The sequence below is a fragment of the Enoplosus armatus genome, chromosome 8 (assembly GCF_043641665.1).
Source record: "Enoplosus armatus isolate fEnoArm2 chromosome 8, fEnoArm2.hap1, whole genome shotgun sequence".
Lineage (NCBI taxonomy): Eukaryota > Metazoa > Chordata > Actinopteri > Centrarchiformes > Enoplosidae > Enoplosus > Enoplosus armatus.
This window is the reverse complement of record NC_092187.1, coordinates 19,971,744-19,991,443: the sequence shown is the minus strand read 5'-3', so window position 1 is coordinate 19,991,443 and position 19,700 is coordinate 19,971,744. Positions and strand designations below refer to the sequence as shown.

General features: G+C 45.0%; 1 protein-coding gene across 1 annotated transcript in view; it reads right to left on the bottom strand.

Annotated features, from left to right (window-relative positions):
* Positions 1 to 19,700, bottom strand: part of camta1a (calmodulin binding transcription activator 1a) — a 265,794-nt gene that overhangs the window by 96,100 nt on the left and 149,994 nt on the right. The window contains exon 5 of the mRNA XM_070910084.1: positions 17,236 to 17,371. Within this exon, the coding sequence (XP_070766185.1) occupies positions 17,236 to 17,371 (136 nt within the window). The remainder of the gene's footprint in view (positions 1 to 17,235; positions 17,372 to 19,700) is intronic.

The following is a 19,700-nucleotide window of genomic DNA, read 5'->3' as shown; positions in this document are numbered from 1 at the left end:
CAGATGGAGAGGTAGAGGAAGGGGGAAAGAGAGTGAGAGAGAGACACGGAGCAGCAAATGAATGCAGGAGCCGTAGAACACCTTGACAGGCAGATATCTTGCTATGCACGAGATCCACCTCAGGGGACGTCTGGCTAATTTCCTGTGAAAACAGCAGACTACCGAGGCAAGAGGCAGCGGGTGGAGGTATAACACAGAACAGGGAGGAGGTAAACTATTTTCAGTTCCTAGAAAAGTCTCGTCAGAGTTTGTTCTGCTGGCAGTACTGACGTGGGACAGGTGGATGGGGAGAGAGGTGGGGGGTGGAGGGATGGGAAAGGGGTGGTGGGGTTGGGTTGTGTCTGGGCTGAAACAGCTGTGTTGGAGACCCCTCCCTGTCTGCGGAAGAGCGGTGATGGTACATGATTATTCAGCATGGCTCCTCATCTGCATCTAGTTTGGGACGCCCTGGCCCCATCATACTCTGTCTGTCTGCAGCCCCAAATCCTAGCGACAAACACTCTCAAACTCACTCAACATAAATACATTAATACTTACTTCCACTCTTTCTCTCTCACTTTAACACACACACACACACACACACACACACACACACACACAAACACAGTTTCCATACCAAATGGCACCAGGGAGAGGTACGCATTGACTAGCAAATGACAAATTCTGTTCCATATTCTCTGTAAGGGAAATATGGTTCCCCATTCTCATGACACATTTGATATACAGCCATTGCAAATTAGCCATGAGGCTGCAAGTGTGGAATGAATTGATATTCCAATCATCTGCATGATATAACTGCACACAGAACAACGGCAAAGTCATCTGCGTCGCCTTGATTAGTGAAGTACACAAGCAGGAGAATACAATTGTCTGTCTACACTGGGAGCGTACTTGTTTCCTAGTAAAGGCCTGCGTCTAATAGAGGCAGCCTCCAATAAATTTGTACAAATATTCCAACAGAAACGGGAAGGCCGCTTCATCAGCGGGATGTGTTGATAAACAATGGCGGTCTCTATTAGCAGACGCTGCTGTCAAGGACGTGTATGTCAGCCCCACCGAACAGAGAGAGGAGAGAAAGCAGAGAGCGAGAGAGGGCGAGACTGGAAGAAAGAAAAGAGCGAAAGAAAGAAAAGGAAAGGGAAAAAAAAGAAAGAAAAGAGAGGTGAAAGAGTGAAAACTGGGGTTGTTCTCAGAAAGGTCAGGCTGATTGTCTCTGCCCAAATATGCTGGCCTTTTCAAAATTAACTTGGCAAAGGCGATATTTTCCACAAAGCCGGCATCATGAATCAAAGAAACGTCTATAGTTCATCCCTGAAAGCAAAGCAACTTCCCTCCCTGCGTGCTCCACTCTCTCCACTGACACTCCACCCTTCTGCATAGAGCTGACATCTTCAGTAATTATGTAATTAACACCATGGCAGGCCTAATTTCAGAGATAGTACATTATAATTGCATTCAGTCGTTCATTAGTTAGGCCAAACATTTGATACACTGTGCGCAGGTGTGGCAGGGGGCCAAAGGCTACTTGTTTTTTGAAACGGAATTGCGGTGTCAATGACTTGATTGGTTTCCGCTTGATATCGCTGACGGGACAGGTTTTTGTAATTTACCAATAATTACCCTAACTCTCTGATACAATAAAAAAGTCACTGGTCTCTGCTAAGATAAACCTATCGTGGTGCGTTCCTTCTGCTCCCTGCCTCATGGTCTGCTTGTCTGGTGTGAATAATGTCCAATAGGCTGTGTTATATTGAATTAGATATTACAAAGGATGAAAAAAACGACAGAATAAAATGTCACAAAAGAACAGGACATTTTGTCTTCCTCAGGCAGGTGTAATACTATATCAAATAAGACTAAAACAGTAATTACCTGAGTGATAAAGGCATGTTAGGAAAACCAGCAATACACGAGCAGTTCAACATGATGTATTACATTAGTCAAAGCAGCAGTACGTCTTTGCGAGCTGTTTTTAATGGATCTTTTAAACAACAGTGGGAGCCAGTAATCTACATGAACAGATCATAAAGTAGTAGCTTCTGACTGTAGCAAATACATCGGTGGGTTTAGACTTTTAATGGGTAAGACTGGCAACAGGGGAAATAAAAATTCTACCAGCATTATCCTTTAACTTATGACTGAATTGAAGCAATTCACACTGGGAGCAACGTAATTAAAAGGAATCTGGTCCTGGTCTGGTATCCCGTAATGAAACACTTTTCTTGTGATTAGTGGATGGATAGTATCACACTATTATGATGTTGCAGTCTGGTTGGGCAGACAGACAATTTGGTCCCAGTAACACCAGATCTGTCCCGGTCCCTGTGATGATTTCTTCAATTAAGCCTTCCTGGCAGAGGAGGCCAAATGCTTAACTAGGCAGAATTGGAGCTGCCACTAGCTAGAGGTAGCAATGGGCTCCACTTCAACAGCTCATTCATCAGCCCCAGCGCTACCACTGGGCCACCTGTTCTGACACCACGCAGGGATGGAGTCATTTGCATTCTGCTCTGACCGTCCTCTTTCCCTCTCCTCACTTTCTCCCCTCCTTCTCTTTCTCTGCCTATACAACTTTAAAGTTCCTCAGTGGCAGCTCTGGCAGATAATTGAATACCAGGGTTTGATTTAGTTTGAAATCAATTTGGGAAGGGGCTTTTCATTCATTATGCTCCTTGGCTTTGGTACTACGTCTAAAATCCCTCAAACTTTGGCAGGGGCTCGAATATCGTCAATTCAAAGTGAAATTAAGCAGCCCTGAGTTGGATTGACAGGCAAGTAGGACATGATGGGACAGAGAGGGTCTGTTGTCTAGGGAATGGGCGGACTCCTCTGCTCTCTTCTCCTGTCCTCGCCTCTCCTTTCCTGGGGAGTCTCTCTCCTCTGTGCTCTTTGTCACCACCAGGTGCTGCTGTGAAATAAGGAGAGAGGCGTCGACAGGAGGCAGCCATGCACATAGCTTGACATTTTAGCCAGCTCCCTGCAGACACATTTGGCAAGTGTGTGGGTGGATGTGTGTATGCCCTTATGTGTTACAGTTTGCTTCCGTGCATGTGCATGTTTGCATGCCTGTATTTGTTGCTTAGATATATGTTTGTGCATGTATTTGGTTGGGTTAATCTAAATGTGCCCACAACTTCTCCTCTCTCTGATTGTTTTATCTTCTTCTTTGTGACACGGTCCACCTGACAACAAGGCTGACACACTGACCACAGGCAGTTGCAGGCAACAATGCATACAATATGTCACACTGCTTAATGGAACATTATACTGCGCTGTATTAGAAAACAACTTGGTGCTATTGCGAAGAAATGTGGAAGTGCTTCAGCAGAGCACATTCACTAAGCACTTTGCTGGGTGTAAGAGCACTCTTTAACACAGACTGGAGGGTTGAATACCAGCTTTCAATAAAGAAAAGGGATAACATTGTCAAGTGAACAACTGCAAGAGCGCCTTAACTGAGAGAGATGCACAAATGGACACTTGGCATCACAGCCACTGTTGGGGACATCAGCAGCAGAGATCACTGCAGGTTTTCTCCACTTTAAAAGCAATTTCTTCCTTTGCCGCCAAACCCCCCCATCCTCAAACTGTGCTCGACTCAATTGTCATCCGACTGACTTGAGGCTGTGTTAGATTGTTAAAGCCCCCGGATATGGTAATCTGTGGGCTGCTCTGACCTTGGGAGAGTGTGTTTGCAGGGTGTCAGACCCCCTAATTCATCAGAGACAGGCCATTAGCTAGCTATCCAGCCACACAAACACACAATAGAACAGGAAGGAAAGTTCTCAGGGAAACAGCAGCAGCCCCCGTTCCTGAGATATCATTAGTTACTGCCTTTCAAAACTGCTGAATTGGGACACTTACCTGACTTGCCCCATTTTTTGCACCACAAGAGCCAAGATGTTGATGAATGGTTGTAAGAAACTGTCACTACCAGAAAATGGAGAGAATAGGGTTAAGGACATATCCTAGCCAGACTATTCAACATTAGGGACTAATGTAGGAACACAGGTGATAGGAAATCTAGAGAAGAATTTTCACATTTACTGTGGTAAATGAAAAGCACACTAAAACAGAGGCACACTAATACAAAGTCTCTCTTTCGAAAGATTAGTGAATGAAGGACAGGATATGTAAATTGAGCATTTTCAAACAATTTCAAAGATGGTGAACGGTTGCCACGTGAGGTCATTGGTTGTGAACAGCCTCATATATCTAGATGCCAAGTGAGATGGAATAGTAATTACTCCTGTGCATCTCTGTGCAGAGACACAGCCTCTATCTTGTAAGCGGCAATGATTGACAGCCTCAATAAGAGACTCGAGCCGCGCCCCCTGCCCTCCGCCTACACGCCCCTGCGACGACTGGTCAAACCCATCGTCTGGTGCCCCCCAGGCAGGGCATGGGTGACACCCCCCTCTGATAATCCTGCCCATCACATCCATCATGCCACCCTGCTCACCCCATGAGAGGGCACAACCGAGGGAATCTAATCAGGCAGTCTAATTGAGGAGCAGGGCTAGCCAATACCCGGGCTGGGAGGCTGGCTCTGCCTGGGCAGGTTCAGGGGACGTCAATAACACTCAGCGGGTGTCGATTCATCAGACCTCCTTAATGTCATTAGCCCTGAGAGGCTCGCTTCACCCCTCTCTCCTTTCTCGTTCCCCCGCCATCTCATTCTCTCATGCCTCAAACTTTCTCTCACTCACTTTCTGTTGCCTCTTCTCTTCCCTGTGTCTCTAAATCTATCCATCTCCCACTCTCATTACCCTCTCCCTCACTAATCTTTCCACAGGCAATAATATGTTCACCTTGCATAACAAGTTCAGGACTTGCCTAGAGAATGTTCTATCTGTGTGTCTGTGTTTGGGAAATTAGCATGTGTACACTTCTAATCGCTTCCTTTTCAGACTTCACCACCCAACTCTTTTCAGTCCTCCTCCTACCTTCTTTCCCAATCTCCAGCACTCCCCCTCTGTCCCAATATGTTCTTCCTCTTGCTCTCCAACAACATGTGGCGCATATTCCAGCTGTTTATTAAACAATGCCAGAGTTTCCGAGGAGCAGGTGATGCAGTCAATTACTCCACAATTACTTGGGTAATTATGCAAGGGAGGGGAGAGAAGAGCAGTAGCAGAGGGATGAAGAGGACCTTGGCAGAGGTGGATTGGCTGCGTTGGCAGTGGTTGGAGCCCAGAATGGCAAGTGATTGAGACTTTGAAGTGACAGTGCCAGAAAGAGTGCACCTATAAAGGACGATGTGCCCCCTCACCTGACAAAAACATACACTCACACACACATAAACAACCACAAACACAGCTTCTGCCCCAGTACACTGACACCCTGATGCCTGTGTGTGTGTGTGTGTGTGTGTGTGTGTGTGTGTGTGTGTGTGTGTGTGTGTGTGGCTTTTCTGAGTGCTCAAGCGGGCTGTTTTTGTTTTGGACAATAACTATATAGTGTTTCTGTGTTTTGCACTAGGTGGTTTGCCTCTACTTCTGTGACAATTAGGTGTCTTATACCTGAGAGGCAACAAAGAAAGGAGGGGAGGAGACAGGAGAAGATGGGAGAACACTGTAGAGGGTGGTAAAGACAGAAGGGAAAGGGAGAGAAGGTAGAATATGAGCAAGGAGTAAAGAAATCTGTGGGGAGTTGCATGTAGTCTTCACACTAATACTGATTAAATAAGTGGAGCTGCTTGTTTTTGCTTTCTTTTAGTGCATATTAAAAACAGGCATATTTGGTAACATTTCCTTCCTCTCAAACCCCACTCACTACCACTAACAACCAGTGCTGCTCTGCAATCATCCATGTGGACTGTTTTACACATTGACAACGGAGCTCATGTCAAGCGGGCCTGACAAGCATGTCTTGGGGTAAATTGAACCACACAGTGGCTATTCTGAAACAAAAAGTGTCAGATGGAAGAAGAGGGCTTGGCGTATTGCCTGCCATGGGAGCTTTATGCACTCGGATTGAAAATATTTTCACTGGCAGGGTGAATAGTAAATTGCTTAGTGTCAGCTCATCACTTAAGGAGGATTGTTGGTGGCTATAATACTTCCCAGCACATGGCTTCTCCAAATAGTCTGAAGCCAGCCAACCCCTCTTAACTCTCTCCAAGCATCCTGACGTGATGCTGTGGCCGGAGTCCTGCCTGTGGACACTAAGCTTTCAGTTATGACTCTCCAAACTCGTCACTTTGGCTCATATTCGTCTCTGTGTAGCAGATTAATTTATAAATCCCCCATCAAGAGGGAGGTTGACTGACCAGCCAAAGTAAACATGACCACATTTTACTGAGGCACAGTTGAAGGGAAAGTATGGCAGAAAATAACTGGTTTCACCGCAGATGAGCATTCTGTGATCGGGAAAAAGCACAGCCCTTTTCCTGATAAATTGTTTAAAAAAAGCAAACACATTTGTCCTTGGCAGACTTATGTTCTTTTTGTTGTCCGTTTGTCCACCTGTCCGTCTGTGTCTAGCAAAGGGGCAGAATTAGGTGGTCACATGACCATTCTGTGTTAGTGAAGATGGGCATGAGGGAATTACCTCACAGCTCCGTATCTCAAATCTGTGGGATTAAGCTCCATTAAACATGGAGCGCCGCCGAGCTTTATCTCGGGATTTCACTCTGAGACAGAGCAGAGCACACGAGGAGGAGGGAGTCAGGAGGGAGAAATAGCGATGAAACGTCCTTCACCTTTATCGACCAAATTATATAAAAAAGGAGGGATGAGGAAAAATTGCTTGCCTGTTCCACAGTACAATGGTGAAGAGGAGAGCTTGGCCATCTTACACTCATGTGTGTAGCATGCTTAAATATCCAGGCGGCCACTCCAACACTGGCCCACTAACTCTGTAGCTGCTCCTGGCACACACACATATTCTGAAGAAAGCAGTCCTTTCCTCTAGGTACACTGGTCACTTAATGAGAAATGACCACTGCTGAGCCTTTGCACTCCCGCTGCACCAGACAAAAACACTCACTTTTTACACATACACACAAGCAACTAAATTTGCACATGCACAATCAAACAAGCTGTGTGGCTTCTCGAGTAGAGCAAGATGAATTCACTGCTTTCCTTTCAACTGAAAGAAACTGCACACTCAAAACTTGACTATAATATTGCACTGGAGTGTCTCATTAGATTAAGTGTATGTCGACGCTTTGCTGATGTGAAACAAGCACAAGAGTATCCTTACATTTTTTTGCAAAGGAGGACCATGAAAAGCCTGCACATGACTTCATTTGAATAATCAATACGACACACTCACACATTAGCACATTGTCTGTATCAACTTATGTTTCAGTTTTCACCCAGAAAATTAACCAGCGCTTTGCTCAATACATTAACTGTACAGCCTGAGAAAGATAAAAAAAGTGAGCATGCTGGGAGTCAGGGGTGGTCCAGTGATGAACACCTCCTGTGTCCTCCCTTCATCCTCTTTCTCTCTCTCTCGCTCTTCTCCCTCCTCTGGGCTGTTATTGATCTGATCTCCTCCTCTCTCAACTGGAGCCATGATTCATGTTGTTCCGACTGGCCCTCACTCACCACACACAGACACAGCTCAGTCATGCCCTCCCCTATCTATCTGTCCATCTGTCTGTGCCTGCTCTCCCTCTCTCTGCCTTCAGGCAAGGCAACCTGCTGTCCACACAGGGCCACCACGGCCCGGTTTTCTCCTGTGTGTTATCATTATTATTATTACTATCGTTAATTTTATTATTATTAGTGTTATTAGTCCTTTTGTGTGAAAATTTTGTTCTTCCATTAGGGCTGTTTCTGTAAATCTTCTTGCAGGATTTAATAAATTGAATCAACATTCAAAGTTGACTGTCTTGATGTTCTAGCTCAGCTTTACATGTGATGGATAATGTAAATCCCTGAAGAGCTGTATACAGGAACACACTAACCCTAACCCTAATTGCAGCAAAGTTTGCATGAAGCTCTACATGGCTGCCTTGGATAATACTGATTAGATTAAAAGGAATTTCTTTTCAATCAAAGGATGAGTTTACATCAATTGTTTGTGTGCGTGCGCTATTTTTACAAGATACAATATTTCCCTGTTTATTCAGGCTTCATCTCTCAAAGTGTTCCAGTCCAGTTCAATGCAGAATGTTCATTTTCTGAAGAAAAAAAAAGAAAGCTAGAGAGAGAGAGAGAGAGAGAGAGAGAGAGAGAGAGAGAGAGAGAGAGATGTGTATAGGCCTTGCAGCAGCAGGAGCACATAAAAGCCCAGCTTCAGCCAAGGCCCCTGCTCCAATGTGTAGAAATTAATTGAGTGAAAAAAATCTGCTGTTTAAGGTTGAAGTGGGTTATGGGAGGCAGTGTAACAATTGTTTTCTGTTTGCCAGGGGCTATATATCGTTCATTCTGGCTTTCTCTCTCCTCTCTGCTCAACACTCGCCTCACCCTCCCTCCCTCCCTCCCCACCCTCCCTCCTCCTTTGCCATCCATCCACCTTCTAAGCCTCTCTTGCTCCCTCCTCTCTTTTTCATCAGTCTTTTATTTTCCACAGTCTACAGTCTTTTTGATTCATTTTTATCTCTCCCATTTTCATCTATCACATAGGAGATTCTTTTGGTATCGTTAAACGTAATTTTCTAGCAATAACAGGCTCCATTTATGAAATGAGGTTTTACTATATCTGCTTGTGTGTGCGTTATGTGTGCAATTTCACTCACATGTGTGGCATACATACATACATGCAATAACAAGACTTTTTTCCTTTGAGATTCCGTCAGTGAAACGAAACAAATGTACATAGACGCAATAATTTGTGTGTGTGAGTATGCGTGTGTGTCAGTGCATCTGTCTACATGCATGCATCATTATTTAGTGACAGTGACATTAACAGGGGACCAGTGTCGACACACAATGCAGAACAAGCTTAGCACCCCCTTGGGCTTAAACAAATGACTCATTCTCTCTCCACATTTAAATGTGCAGTAGAAATCCACAAAAGTCCGTTGCTGCCTTTCGTTTCAGCACTATCAACAAAAAGTACATAGAACAGTGACAACTCCAAAAAACACAAAACAAAACTCAAACAGAAACAGCGTTGAAAATCTACAGAAATTGAAGGAAAAAAAGGGAGGGACAAGGATGCATGAGGCGCACAGGACACAGAAGCGCACATCTATTCAGATCAGTGTGAAAAGAACAAGGTTAACACCGATGTATCAGCAAAGAATGGAAAAAGAGAGACACAGAATGCAATACAAATACAAGCAGAGATGATAGGGAGAAGAGAAATAGAAGGCAGGAAGACACAAAGTTATGATGAACAAAATTTACAACACAAGACCCTTAATGAGGGGCTGTTATCTGCATTAGTATTTCCTCTGTTGCCCAAAGCAGAAGGGTTAAACCTGTTTCCTGTGTTAAACTCCTCTTTAGCACCCTTTCATGTAAAATATCAAACCTTTCAATATCACTCTGAGGAAAGCACAGTTGCTCTCCCTGTATAATTCTATACAAACACTTAACCATTCTCTTTGAACTTTGCAGCTCCACTCATTATACCTCCTTTGAAGAGTGAATGTTGGAGCAATGCTACATTTTGATTTTGCAGTTATTAAATGTAACACAGCAGCAAATTACATCTAAAACCTCTGTGTTGCTGGTTAATAATACATGGGCCATGAGCAGTAGCCAGCAGAATAAATAACCAAGCAAAAAGAAAGATAAAGGTAGCTGATGTGCGAAACGCTTGAGTATAACAAATTCATCTCACTGCAAACGTCAATACAAATATTTTTGCAGATGAGGCAGAAAAGCTCCTGTGGAATTCTGGGGCCAGCTGTTCTGCCTTTTTGAGTAAAGAGGAGATAATGTCACTGGATGACTCGCCCTCAAAGCCCTTGCCCCTCCGTGTATAGTAGTATCCTAAACACTGGTGCTGCGCTCGATCTGAAGGATATTAAAAGAACCAAGTGTTCCAGAACCAGCAGGGGAAAGACGAGATGGTTCTTAGGCCTTACAGCATCTGAAGAAAACTGCTGCTCTTGACATAGGGGTCTGCCTTCGCTACAGGACTGGCCTCATATTAACAGAGACCATTGGAGTAAGCTGCTTTTTCAAAGGGAAGAAGCAGATGGAGGTAGGAAAGAGAGAGAGAGAGAGAAAGAGAGGGGAAAGGGAACTAGATAAAGACAGATGGGGAGAAAGGGAAACTCATAGATCCAGTAAAAGGCATATCCTGAAGAGATATCCAAGGCATTTCAAGCAATCTATATAATGCATACAGGTTTTCAAGAATAGAAAACCACTCTTTGATTCTACTCAATACTCAGACCTCAGCTGACCCTTTGGTCCTGGCCTGTAGACAAAAATGTGTGAATCAGCCAAAAGCTGGCTGTAGATCATTAAACAGAGATTTTGCAAAGAACTTGCCCCCTGACATAAGGGAGGTGAGAGTAACACTGATGCTGAAACTACTTGCTTTCCTTTGAACTCCTACCTTTAAATTCAAGTGAATCAACTGAATCCAGCAATGGTCTGAGGTCTAGACCAGAGTGGGCCTTTCCGTACACAACACTGCACACTGTATCGCTTTGTGGTGGTGTTTTCTGAGCAGTATGAATCTCTGAAGGGTATTCTGGCCTGGATCTGAGAAATGGTAGAAGGCGGAAGCCTTGGTGAAAGTTGCTCATTAACATAAAACCCAGGCCCTCTGTTGCCCAGGGATCTGTGTTTCGCTCACGAGACCAAACAAAAGGAGAATTCACACACAAAGAGCAAACCACAGAGTCATGCATAGTCTGCTCACTGCCTGCAGTGCTCTGTTTTCTCCACCCTTTCCACAAACCTCTTGCCCCCACTTTGCATATCTGGTGTTGGTTCTGCTGTATTACTCCCATGGGGGTTACATATATCAAACGCTGGCAAACTCACTTGATTTGGTGCACCAGCAGTATTAATAAGGATAATGAGTGACAGGCGAAGCACTACGAAGCATCCCTGTCTCTGTCTGATTTTTGTGCCAAGTGTCCCCAAAGAATGAAAACAGTCATATTGCTCCAAGTCATCTCCACTTCCTCATTTCAATGTGCTCAATTATTCCTCTGAATTGGTTTTTACCACAGGAGCAATGACGAAGGTGTGTGTAGCTTCTGGACAGTTCTCCTTTTTTCAGTAGAACCCAAGAGGGAGGTGGGGAGCGGCACTGGGGAGCCTCGATAAAACCAGTCTTTAAATGGAAGTCAAAGTCCTCAAGTTTTGCAACAAATTAAAATATTTCTCAGGTCGTTTTCATGGGGACATTTCCTCCTTCCCCTTCACAATAAAGAAGGGGACCCCTGTGGAGATGCCTCAGCTTGACAACACTGCAACATGTGGCAACAAGTGGTAAATTAAATTATGGAAGCTGTCGATAATGCACAGCTTTTTTGACAGGCCTGTTATACCTTCGCTCCCTACAGAAACCTTTCCAAATTTAGCCCTTCAAATCCAGCTGCTAGATTGAAATGGGGATAGCGGGGTCAACATGAAAGGCAGACTGAGGGCTTAACCGCTGCTGAGTGATTTGGCAATTGTTAGAAGTAGGAGAGGAAAACTAATTACTGTGGTCTTAAAGGAAAACCATGGACGCTAAAGTGAAGTGGAGTTTCCAATGCTGGGGGTAAGGCGCTCATGTGGGAAGGCTTTGATGCAGTCGCTAATAACAACATAACAACCCCCATTAAGCCATTATGCTGGGGAGAGGATCACTGCTTTAATCTACTGTGCTGGATGAAAAAAATATATATATCACACAAACCACAACCAGCTCCATCACCTACCGCTCATGCATGGCAACAACACCATTTCTAATAAAGGCCTTAGTAATAATTATTTTTGTGTCCACTGTGATTTGTTCATTTTTATACCATGAAGCTTTTTTCTAACTTCCTTCGTTTATGTTAACCTTGTATTAGCATGAATAAATGCACCTGTGGTAACTAAACCATATACTTCCTGTGCCTATGCATCATTGACAATGACTCTACTGTCTGGGAGTGCGGAAGGTTAGGAGTTATAACCATGGTAACCGTTCTTTAAAATATCACGCACAGATTGGTCTTAACTCCTCCACAATCAGGTAATTCAAAAAGGAAGAGCAAGCTGTGAGCTCCAAGCCAAGAAGAAAGTAGTGAATAACAAAGCAGGCTCCAGGAGAAGAGAAAAGACAATGGAAACAGTGATCGATTTACTGTCTTTACAGAGCAGGCAGCTGACTGTTGTCTAAAAGACAGCCTATAAGTTTGAATAAAAATGGAAAATACAAACTTTTTTGCTTTGGGCATTGCCTGTATCAGTAATCTGATCTTAATTTCACAGTTGACTTGGAGCGGGGACAGGCGGGAAAGCATGCACACTGTCAACTCCTCTCAGAAACAGCGGTTTGTGTAGTGCCCTCTCACATCTGGCCTCACAATCTGGTGATATCAGCCAGTGCATCTGTAAATCAGTGCTACCACTGCTGCTGAAAACACATACAGCCACCCAAAGCAACTCTATTTCACAGATATGCAGCTAGTTTGATTCTAACTGACCAATGCAACCCACCCAGGTGCCCATAAAATTGTGGAATGTTATTTTTTCATACCATGTTTTAACCAGCAGACAAAAAGGCACAAGTACAGAGCTGTGCCTCAAGAGTCATTTACATCTGCTTGGATGAACAAAAAACTGTTAGAAATGTTTGATTTGCTGCAAAAGGAAGGGCTGGACTACTAGTAAAAAGAGGAGTTAAATGTTGAAGGTCATGTGATATTGAAAGCCAATGCAGTGTAGCATCCAGCGCGCATCCACTAGCATCCACTCCATTACAACATTAGCAACTAATGTTTTGACATTTGTCTTCATTATTATCAATGAACAGAGGCGATTGAGCCACCAGCATGCTCCATTACCTTCCTTCATTGCACAGTTGCACAGTTGAAATCACACATTAGGGTGGATCCAACATGAAATGACAAGTTACGGGAGCTAAGGACGCACCAGCTGATTATTTAGGTGGTGGAGGGTGAGAGGGTTGGGTGAAAGGATGGTGGGGTGTAGCTGAGGCAGGAATTGGGGAATTGGTAGAAGAACTGTATTGGCATTAAAGTCTTGGGAGCGTGGAGGTGCAGAGCAGCACAGCACACCTTAAGAAGAGAAGCTCATTTCAATCGGTATAATTAGCCTGTGGTAATGAAATAAGTCAGAGGCACTGCCACCTTCACTTAAGAGAAAATCGATCTGCGTTTGAGGGAGTTTATTAAAGCTTAGGAATAATGGGGAGAAAGAAGGGGTGGAGGAGATGGGGGGGTTGAGCTGGCATTAACAGCTAAACAGATAAGAAGAGGTGGTAGCATTGAGATAGAAGCTTGACAAGAGGCAGAACGGAGATCAGTTGGGGTTTGTGAAAGCAGATGTGTTTGAGGTCTCTGCTATTTCACAGCGAGAAGCCAGGGGATGCTAGAGCTATGCACACTATGAGACCTACAGCCTGAATTAAGATGACATCACTCTGTGGGAGAATAAAGCCAATGAAAACCTGGTATTACCCAGGATCCTGACTGATAAGACAGCCAATGGACATCCTGAGTGGTTGCAAGGATCCCCATGGAAGTTTGGCCATGGCGAGGAGCCGGTGAGCAACTTAAGCTTGGTAAGAGCAGGGTGTGGTGAGATAATCACTGATGGACATCTTTCCTCAGGTGCCCCAAATGCATGCTGGTTGCTGGGGGTGCTGCTTGCTCATTTATCCAGCCGTCTGGCCAGCTCACCTGGAGTGATGGGGGAGACGTCAGGAAGGCAGGCTGCTATTTCACGGCCTGTTAAGCGCTAATGCCGCAACATGCCCTGCGCTCCAATTTTAGGGAACAGGGAGCATTACCGCCCAACTCAAGGTTCTGTCCGTCTGGACTGTGGACTAGGAGGGTGGTGGGGGGGACGACAGAAAGGGCAGTAAGGAGAAAGAGAGGTGGGAGTAGAGCAGGACAATGAAACATCTAGTGAAAGAATTAAAAGACTGAGAGATGAAAGACAGAGAAAGAGGGCGGAAGAGAGAATGACACAGAGAGAGGGAGAAAGAGAGTAGAGCCTTGGTTTACACGGGCTGCTGAGCCAGCACTGCGGAGCAGACAGGACAGCAGCAGCACACACTGACATCTACTTCTGCCACGCTAGGCTGCCTCTCGCAGGCCCCAGAAGGCCCCTCGCTCCCAGTCTCACAGCCTCTCCCTCGCCGGAGCCACTGAACATCACTACCCTGAACCACCCACAACACTTGTCCTCTCTGTGCACTAAACCTGGCCCATGTAATAACCACAGAACCTCTATTAAGCACTGGGTGGCGGGGGAATCAGAGCAGCTACAGCACAGCATGAGTGATGTAAAGACGCTCCTGTGAAACAAGTGAGGTTATGCTCAAGTTATGTCAACTCTTTGTGTTCCGCCTTGTGAAGGTGTGATATGAATTATGTATTTAAATGGATCTTTCTTTTCTCCTTCTAAATAGAGTAGTCAGGAGAAATAGATCGCTCTTTATCCTCTCTCTCATTTGTATGTGCTTACAGTAAACATGACTGTGCATGATGTGTCATGGATCCCATCACAGGCTGGCTACAGCAGTGATGGATCGCCTCTCTGTCAGTCTTAAGTGGGTGCTGTGTTTAAAGGACATGACTCGGGTCTTCCAAGGCTGCAAGATGTGAATGTGTACACAAAAACACACAACACAGTCTCAGCAGCGTAACTCAGCACAGACAATGCGTGCACTGTATTTTTATGTACAGTAGGTGAAACAGCAGTTATGTCCAGGTCCAATTTCTATGAGCTCCCATGTGGTTTTGCAGCCCTGAGTCAGTTTCTCCCTGTGCTCTCTCTCTCCACTAAGCTCACCTTCACACCTTCCACTGGCTCTGCTGCTCACACAGCAATTAGCTCTGGTAAATTAGACTGGTTACAACATATAGGAGCTCTCACAGCAAAATCACAGGATGGAGAGTTACACTTTGTTCCAAGTTACTGCCAACAGCTCAGTGAACAGCCATCAGTCTTTAAGTGTGTGACTCATGATGAGTTTGCCTTAGCAGACCCTTTATCTTATGTTGTTGCATATTGTACTCTGCAAACTACAGGTTTAGTGATTCAATAACTGCATCTCTGCCTCTGACTGCTTATTTCTACTTATGGACATAAAATACTGTAATAGTCACCAGTGCTTTACTCAATGTTCATGTCAAGAGTTGAAAAGCTCCTTCTTCAAACACTTAAGGGATATATGAAGAAATCTGTTCCCTTTCTGTTTCCAGCATGTGTTTCTTTTGTTTAACTCAAAATATTCAAACTTCACCGCCTCCATGGTGCAGCAATGCATTATATGATGCACATCATTTGACCCCCCTAGCACACATCGGACATGCCATGGCAAGGTAACAGGACCACACGGCATATACAGCACAAAATGCAGCATTGAAAGTGAATCTGGAGTGCTGACCTGGATTCAAGAGTCTTTTGTGTTTTATTTCTCGTGATTCCTCACCTCAAGAGCCAATCTCTTCAGCTATGTCTTGCCAGGAAATTTCTTTTTTTAATATTATTTTTATGAAGCTGGGACTGTTGGTCACAGAGGTCTGGATATTTTTATACTGTAACAGTATGTTTCTCCTCGTCCATTGTGACAGCTACAAGACCACAGCGGAACACGCGCTATCACTGGACAAGAGAAGTACCGAAGATACAGTAGCTGCGATGTGTGCCAGTTGAGAGAGTGGCTCTCAAGAAAAACGGCTGCTTTTCTGGAGCATTGACCAGCATCGATGCTGGAAAATAGGACAACGGCATACAGCACAGTACACTATTCTGTTGGGGGGCCGTGCTTCTGCGTGTGCTGAAGTGGGCCTCGAAGATATAGCAGACAGCAGAAGTAAGGTGACATCTGTTTCCATTTTCTTGTAAATGTTCTGCTTTGGACATATGTTTATTCATACTGTTGATGCATTCTTTAGGACTGGTTTGGCGAAACAGCTGGCTCTTGTAATAACTGTACAAGTCATGTTTACCAAAGAAGAGCCAGCTAATACTCCTACCATATCATACCCCAAAAACATATATTTTATATTAGTTTTGCTATCAACTGAGGTTGGAACTGCATCTTAATGTGCTTCTGTATACAACTCAGGTGAGCTGAGCCTACATGCTAAAAATGACTGTATATAATTCTCTATTCAAATGTTAATATAACCGTATTAATGCAAGTTGACTAAACCTTCTGTAAAGCCAGGGCTGTCAGAAACTGGAAAAATATGTGACAGTCCAAAACGATGGATGTGCATAGTCCCAACAGGTTATCAGACCACTGCAGAACCAGAGATGACACTGAGCTGGCTGGGCGAAGGAAGAGGCCATTTTCTTGGAGTGACAAATATCTGGAGGAGTACAAACAGAGAGCAGAGCCCCTGTTGGGAGAATGCCTGAGCTTTGTCTTTGTCACACTGTGTGACACAGACTCACAGCGCCACTCCCTGAGGTGTGGGGTTATGTGTACGTGTGCGTGAATTGTGTGCATGTGTTTGTGCGCGTACATGTGTGCACACACGAATGGGAGACCAAAAGCTCCCACCCTCACATCTCTACCTCAACTCCTGTGCTTGCGGCTAAACATGTGAAAGAAACCAGAACCCAAACTTCAGCACTATTGAAAGCAAAGGAAGTGAAGGACTCTGGGGCTGAGACTGGCCTGGTTGCATACATGGGAGTGCTGATAAATCAGCCAGGGTGCCAACACTGCATTGCCACCTCAGGTCGAGCAAGATTGAGCCTGGGTGAGCCAAGGACAGACACAACTGGGCCTTTTATGGCAGCGGCTGGTATGGGGAGTGACTTGGAGTGAGGTGAGGGAACGCTAGCTCCACAGTACTGCTTTGAGCCAGCAAGATTAATGTAGGCTCTCTGGAGCAAAGGCAACATCCAGAGCCTTAATAAGGTACAAACAATCGGTTCCACTCCACTGGCTTCCCAGGGAAAACTATTGTTGTGCCGCATTGTTTCTTGGTAAGGCTCCTTGGAGACACGGGCCGACTGCAGCATGTGACTGTCTCCATTACAGCCAGGGGAGAGCTCACTGTAGACCTGTGTTTGTCTGTGTCACGGTGAAGGTTGGCTCCCACCCGCCCCATACCCACCCCCAACCCGCCTCTTTCCCTGTTCACTCCCTCTAAATCCAAACTGAGATACAAGATGTAAGCGCACTCACCTCAACTCCCTGTACTTTCAACTTCATGTGATCCTCCCGTGTGGTCTTCCCATCTTTCCTCTTCTTCCAGCAGTAGCCATCCTTTCTGTACTTCACCTTCTTCCTATTGTACAATATCATCGACCCATTCTGCGGCCTGGATCCGTGGAGACAGGGCAGAGAGAGGGAGAGCAAAAGAGAGAAAGATGAGATGAGATGAGAAGAATTTTTAGGCAAAGCTACATTACAGCTCGGGGACTCATTTTAGAGATGTACAAAGAGACACGAGCCTGCCCTCGGCAGAAAATGCACCAGTGGCTTAGATGACAAGACTTCTTTATGGTGTTTTTCAGCATTGGTATGCACAGTTTGACAATGAACAAAGCACCCTTCAGCATACATTTCTCCCAATGAGAAGTGTGTGTGCAGCGAGCAGCTAAAGTGACACTCCTCACGGAGTAAATTACATGAAGGCCAGTGTGTAAGGCAAGCAGCATGGGGGTGGGGGGTGGCTTCCTTCCTTATCTCTCATTCATCCAACTTAAATGAGTTGTGGTGTTGGAAGTCCCTAGGGGAAAGAGAAGATCCTCCCTCACACTCCATTCATAATTCATTCTCCCTCCACCAGACCACAGCCTGTAGACTCATAATGATATAATGTAACTATTTGATGATAATCTGCCTTTCCACTTCGATTTGTAATAGAGGCATTTGGCGCTCAGTGTTAAACATTAACAGAAAGTGTAGCATAAAACATTTATGACTTACTCAACAATTAGTAAGCAGTTGAACGTTGTTTTGTGTGTGTGTGTGTGTGTGTGTGTATTTGTGTGTATTGTGGAGTGGCTATGTATCATCAGTATGAATCCATACATAGGCCAGCTGCACGTCAGTTTCCCACACACTCCTCCAACACACACACACACACACACACTACACACACACACACACTACACACAGCTGCTATGATTTGGAGCTCTCCCAAAGGAGAACAGGTTTGCCTCAGTGTTTGGTACCTCACAGTGAATGAGTGGGGAAGCCGCCTGCCCAAGCTTCTGAGGAGGCAGTGCAACTGTTGAGGGGGGCTTAACCATCCAGTCAGCTGGTGAGCCTTGTTAGCTTTGTGCTCACTGCTCACATGCATAGACACAACACACACAAAACCAGAAACACAAATAACTAGAAAAACTCTCATCAAAGCAAAGAATGAAAGCTGAGTTGATTTGTGTCTTCTAAAATAATATTCAAAATAAGAAAACCCAACAGTTGTTTTGCATTGTTTTGTTGTTTATTGTAAAAAAAAAAAAAAAAAAAAAAATTCACAAGGTTTATTTATAACGCTGCATGCATCATTTTGCAGGGCTGCCTTTGGGGGCCGGGGCGCGTGTTTATCTTGGTATCACTCATCAATCATTTTTCCCGGCCGGATCTCAGGGGCCAGTGAAGAGGGAGGAGAAGGGGGAGGTGGGGTCCCTGCAGTCCCCCCTCTGTGGCCCCTGACAGCACCTTCTAATGAGAGACGCCACTCACACGCTGACGTGCTCACTCCTCGCTGGTCTCCCTTCTTCCCTTTCCTCCTCCCTTCCTCTCTCTACAGCCCTCTCTTCTTGCCGTCAGTCAACTCAAGCTGTGCACCAGGGAACGTCTTTGTCTCCTCCCTCGCTCCAGCTCCTCTTCTGCGTTCTCTCTCCCTCTTGTTTCATCCGTCTCAGGATCCCTCACCTCCACTCTCCCACACCTCCCTCTCTCCTGCTGTCTTCTCCCCACTCACTGCCCTCTCTTGTTTAGTACTCAGCATACTTTGCAGAAAACAACTATTAAACAGACATTTTTATTGGTCAGTTTGAAAAGTGGAACTGCTCAATGGCTGTACGGGATATACAAGAAGTATAAATTGTGTTCTAGTTTACAGCATCCGTAATGTCAGCCATCATGGAGGCGTGATCATAAATGGCACTCATGAACTAAGAACTTTACAGATTGATGCAATCTCAACATGTACTTCTACATATTTGCATCCCAAATGTCACTTGGAGGACACTCATTTGACATGCGTACATCAGCACTTGGTATCAATCAAACACCGGAATGGCCCTCTCTAACAGCGTGATCCTATTATTTGTTTCGATATCATTCAGGGTTTTGTCCTTCAAAAGATACAAGGAGTGTGTGCTTCTTAAAATGTTGCTCTGCTTGAGACAAAAAGATGGGCGCGGATGAGATAAGGCAGAAAATCAAATGACACAGGGCTATCTGATCTCCTCCAGAGCACTGGAAATTGGGGTGAGGCTTCGGTGTCAGAGGCTCCACGCCGTATTTATCGGCTCTGCGCAAAAACTTATTCGCTCAGCTATTTTTGAGGGACTGTTAGGTAGATGCTATTTTCAATTCAAGGCACTTTGGACCCAGAGGAGAGAGCCTAGGTACCCACTCTGGAGTAGGTCTGAGACAGAGGCCAGTCTTAAATGCATGCTTTGGCAACATAA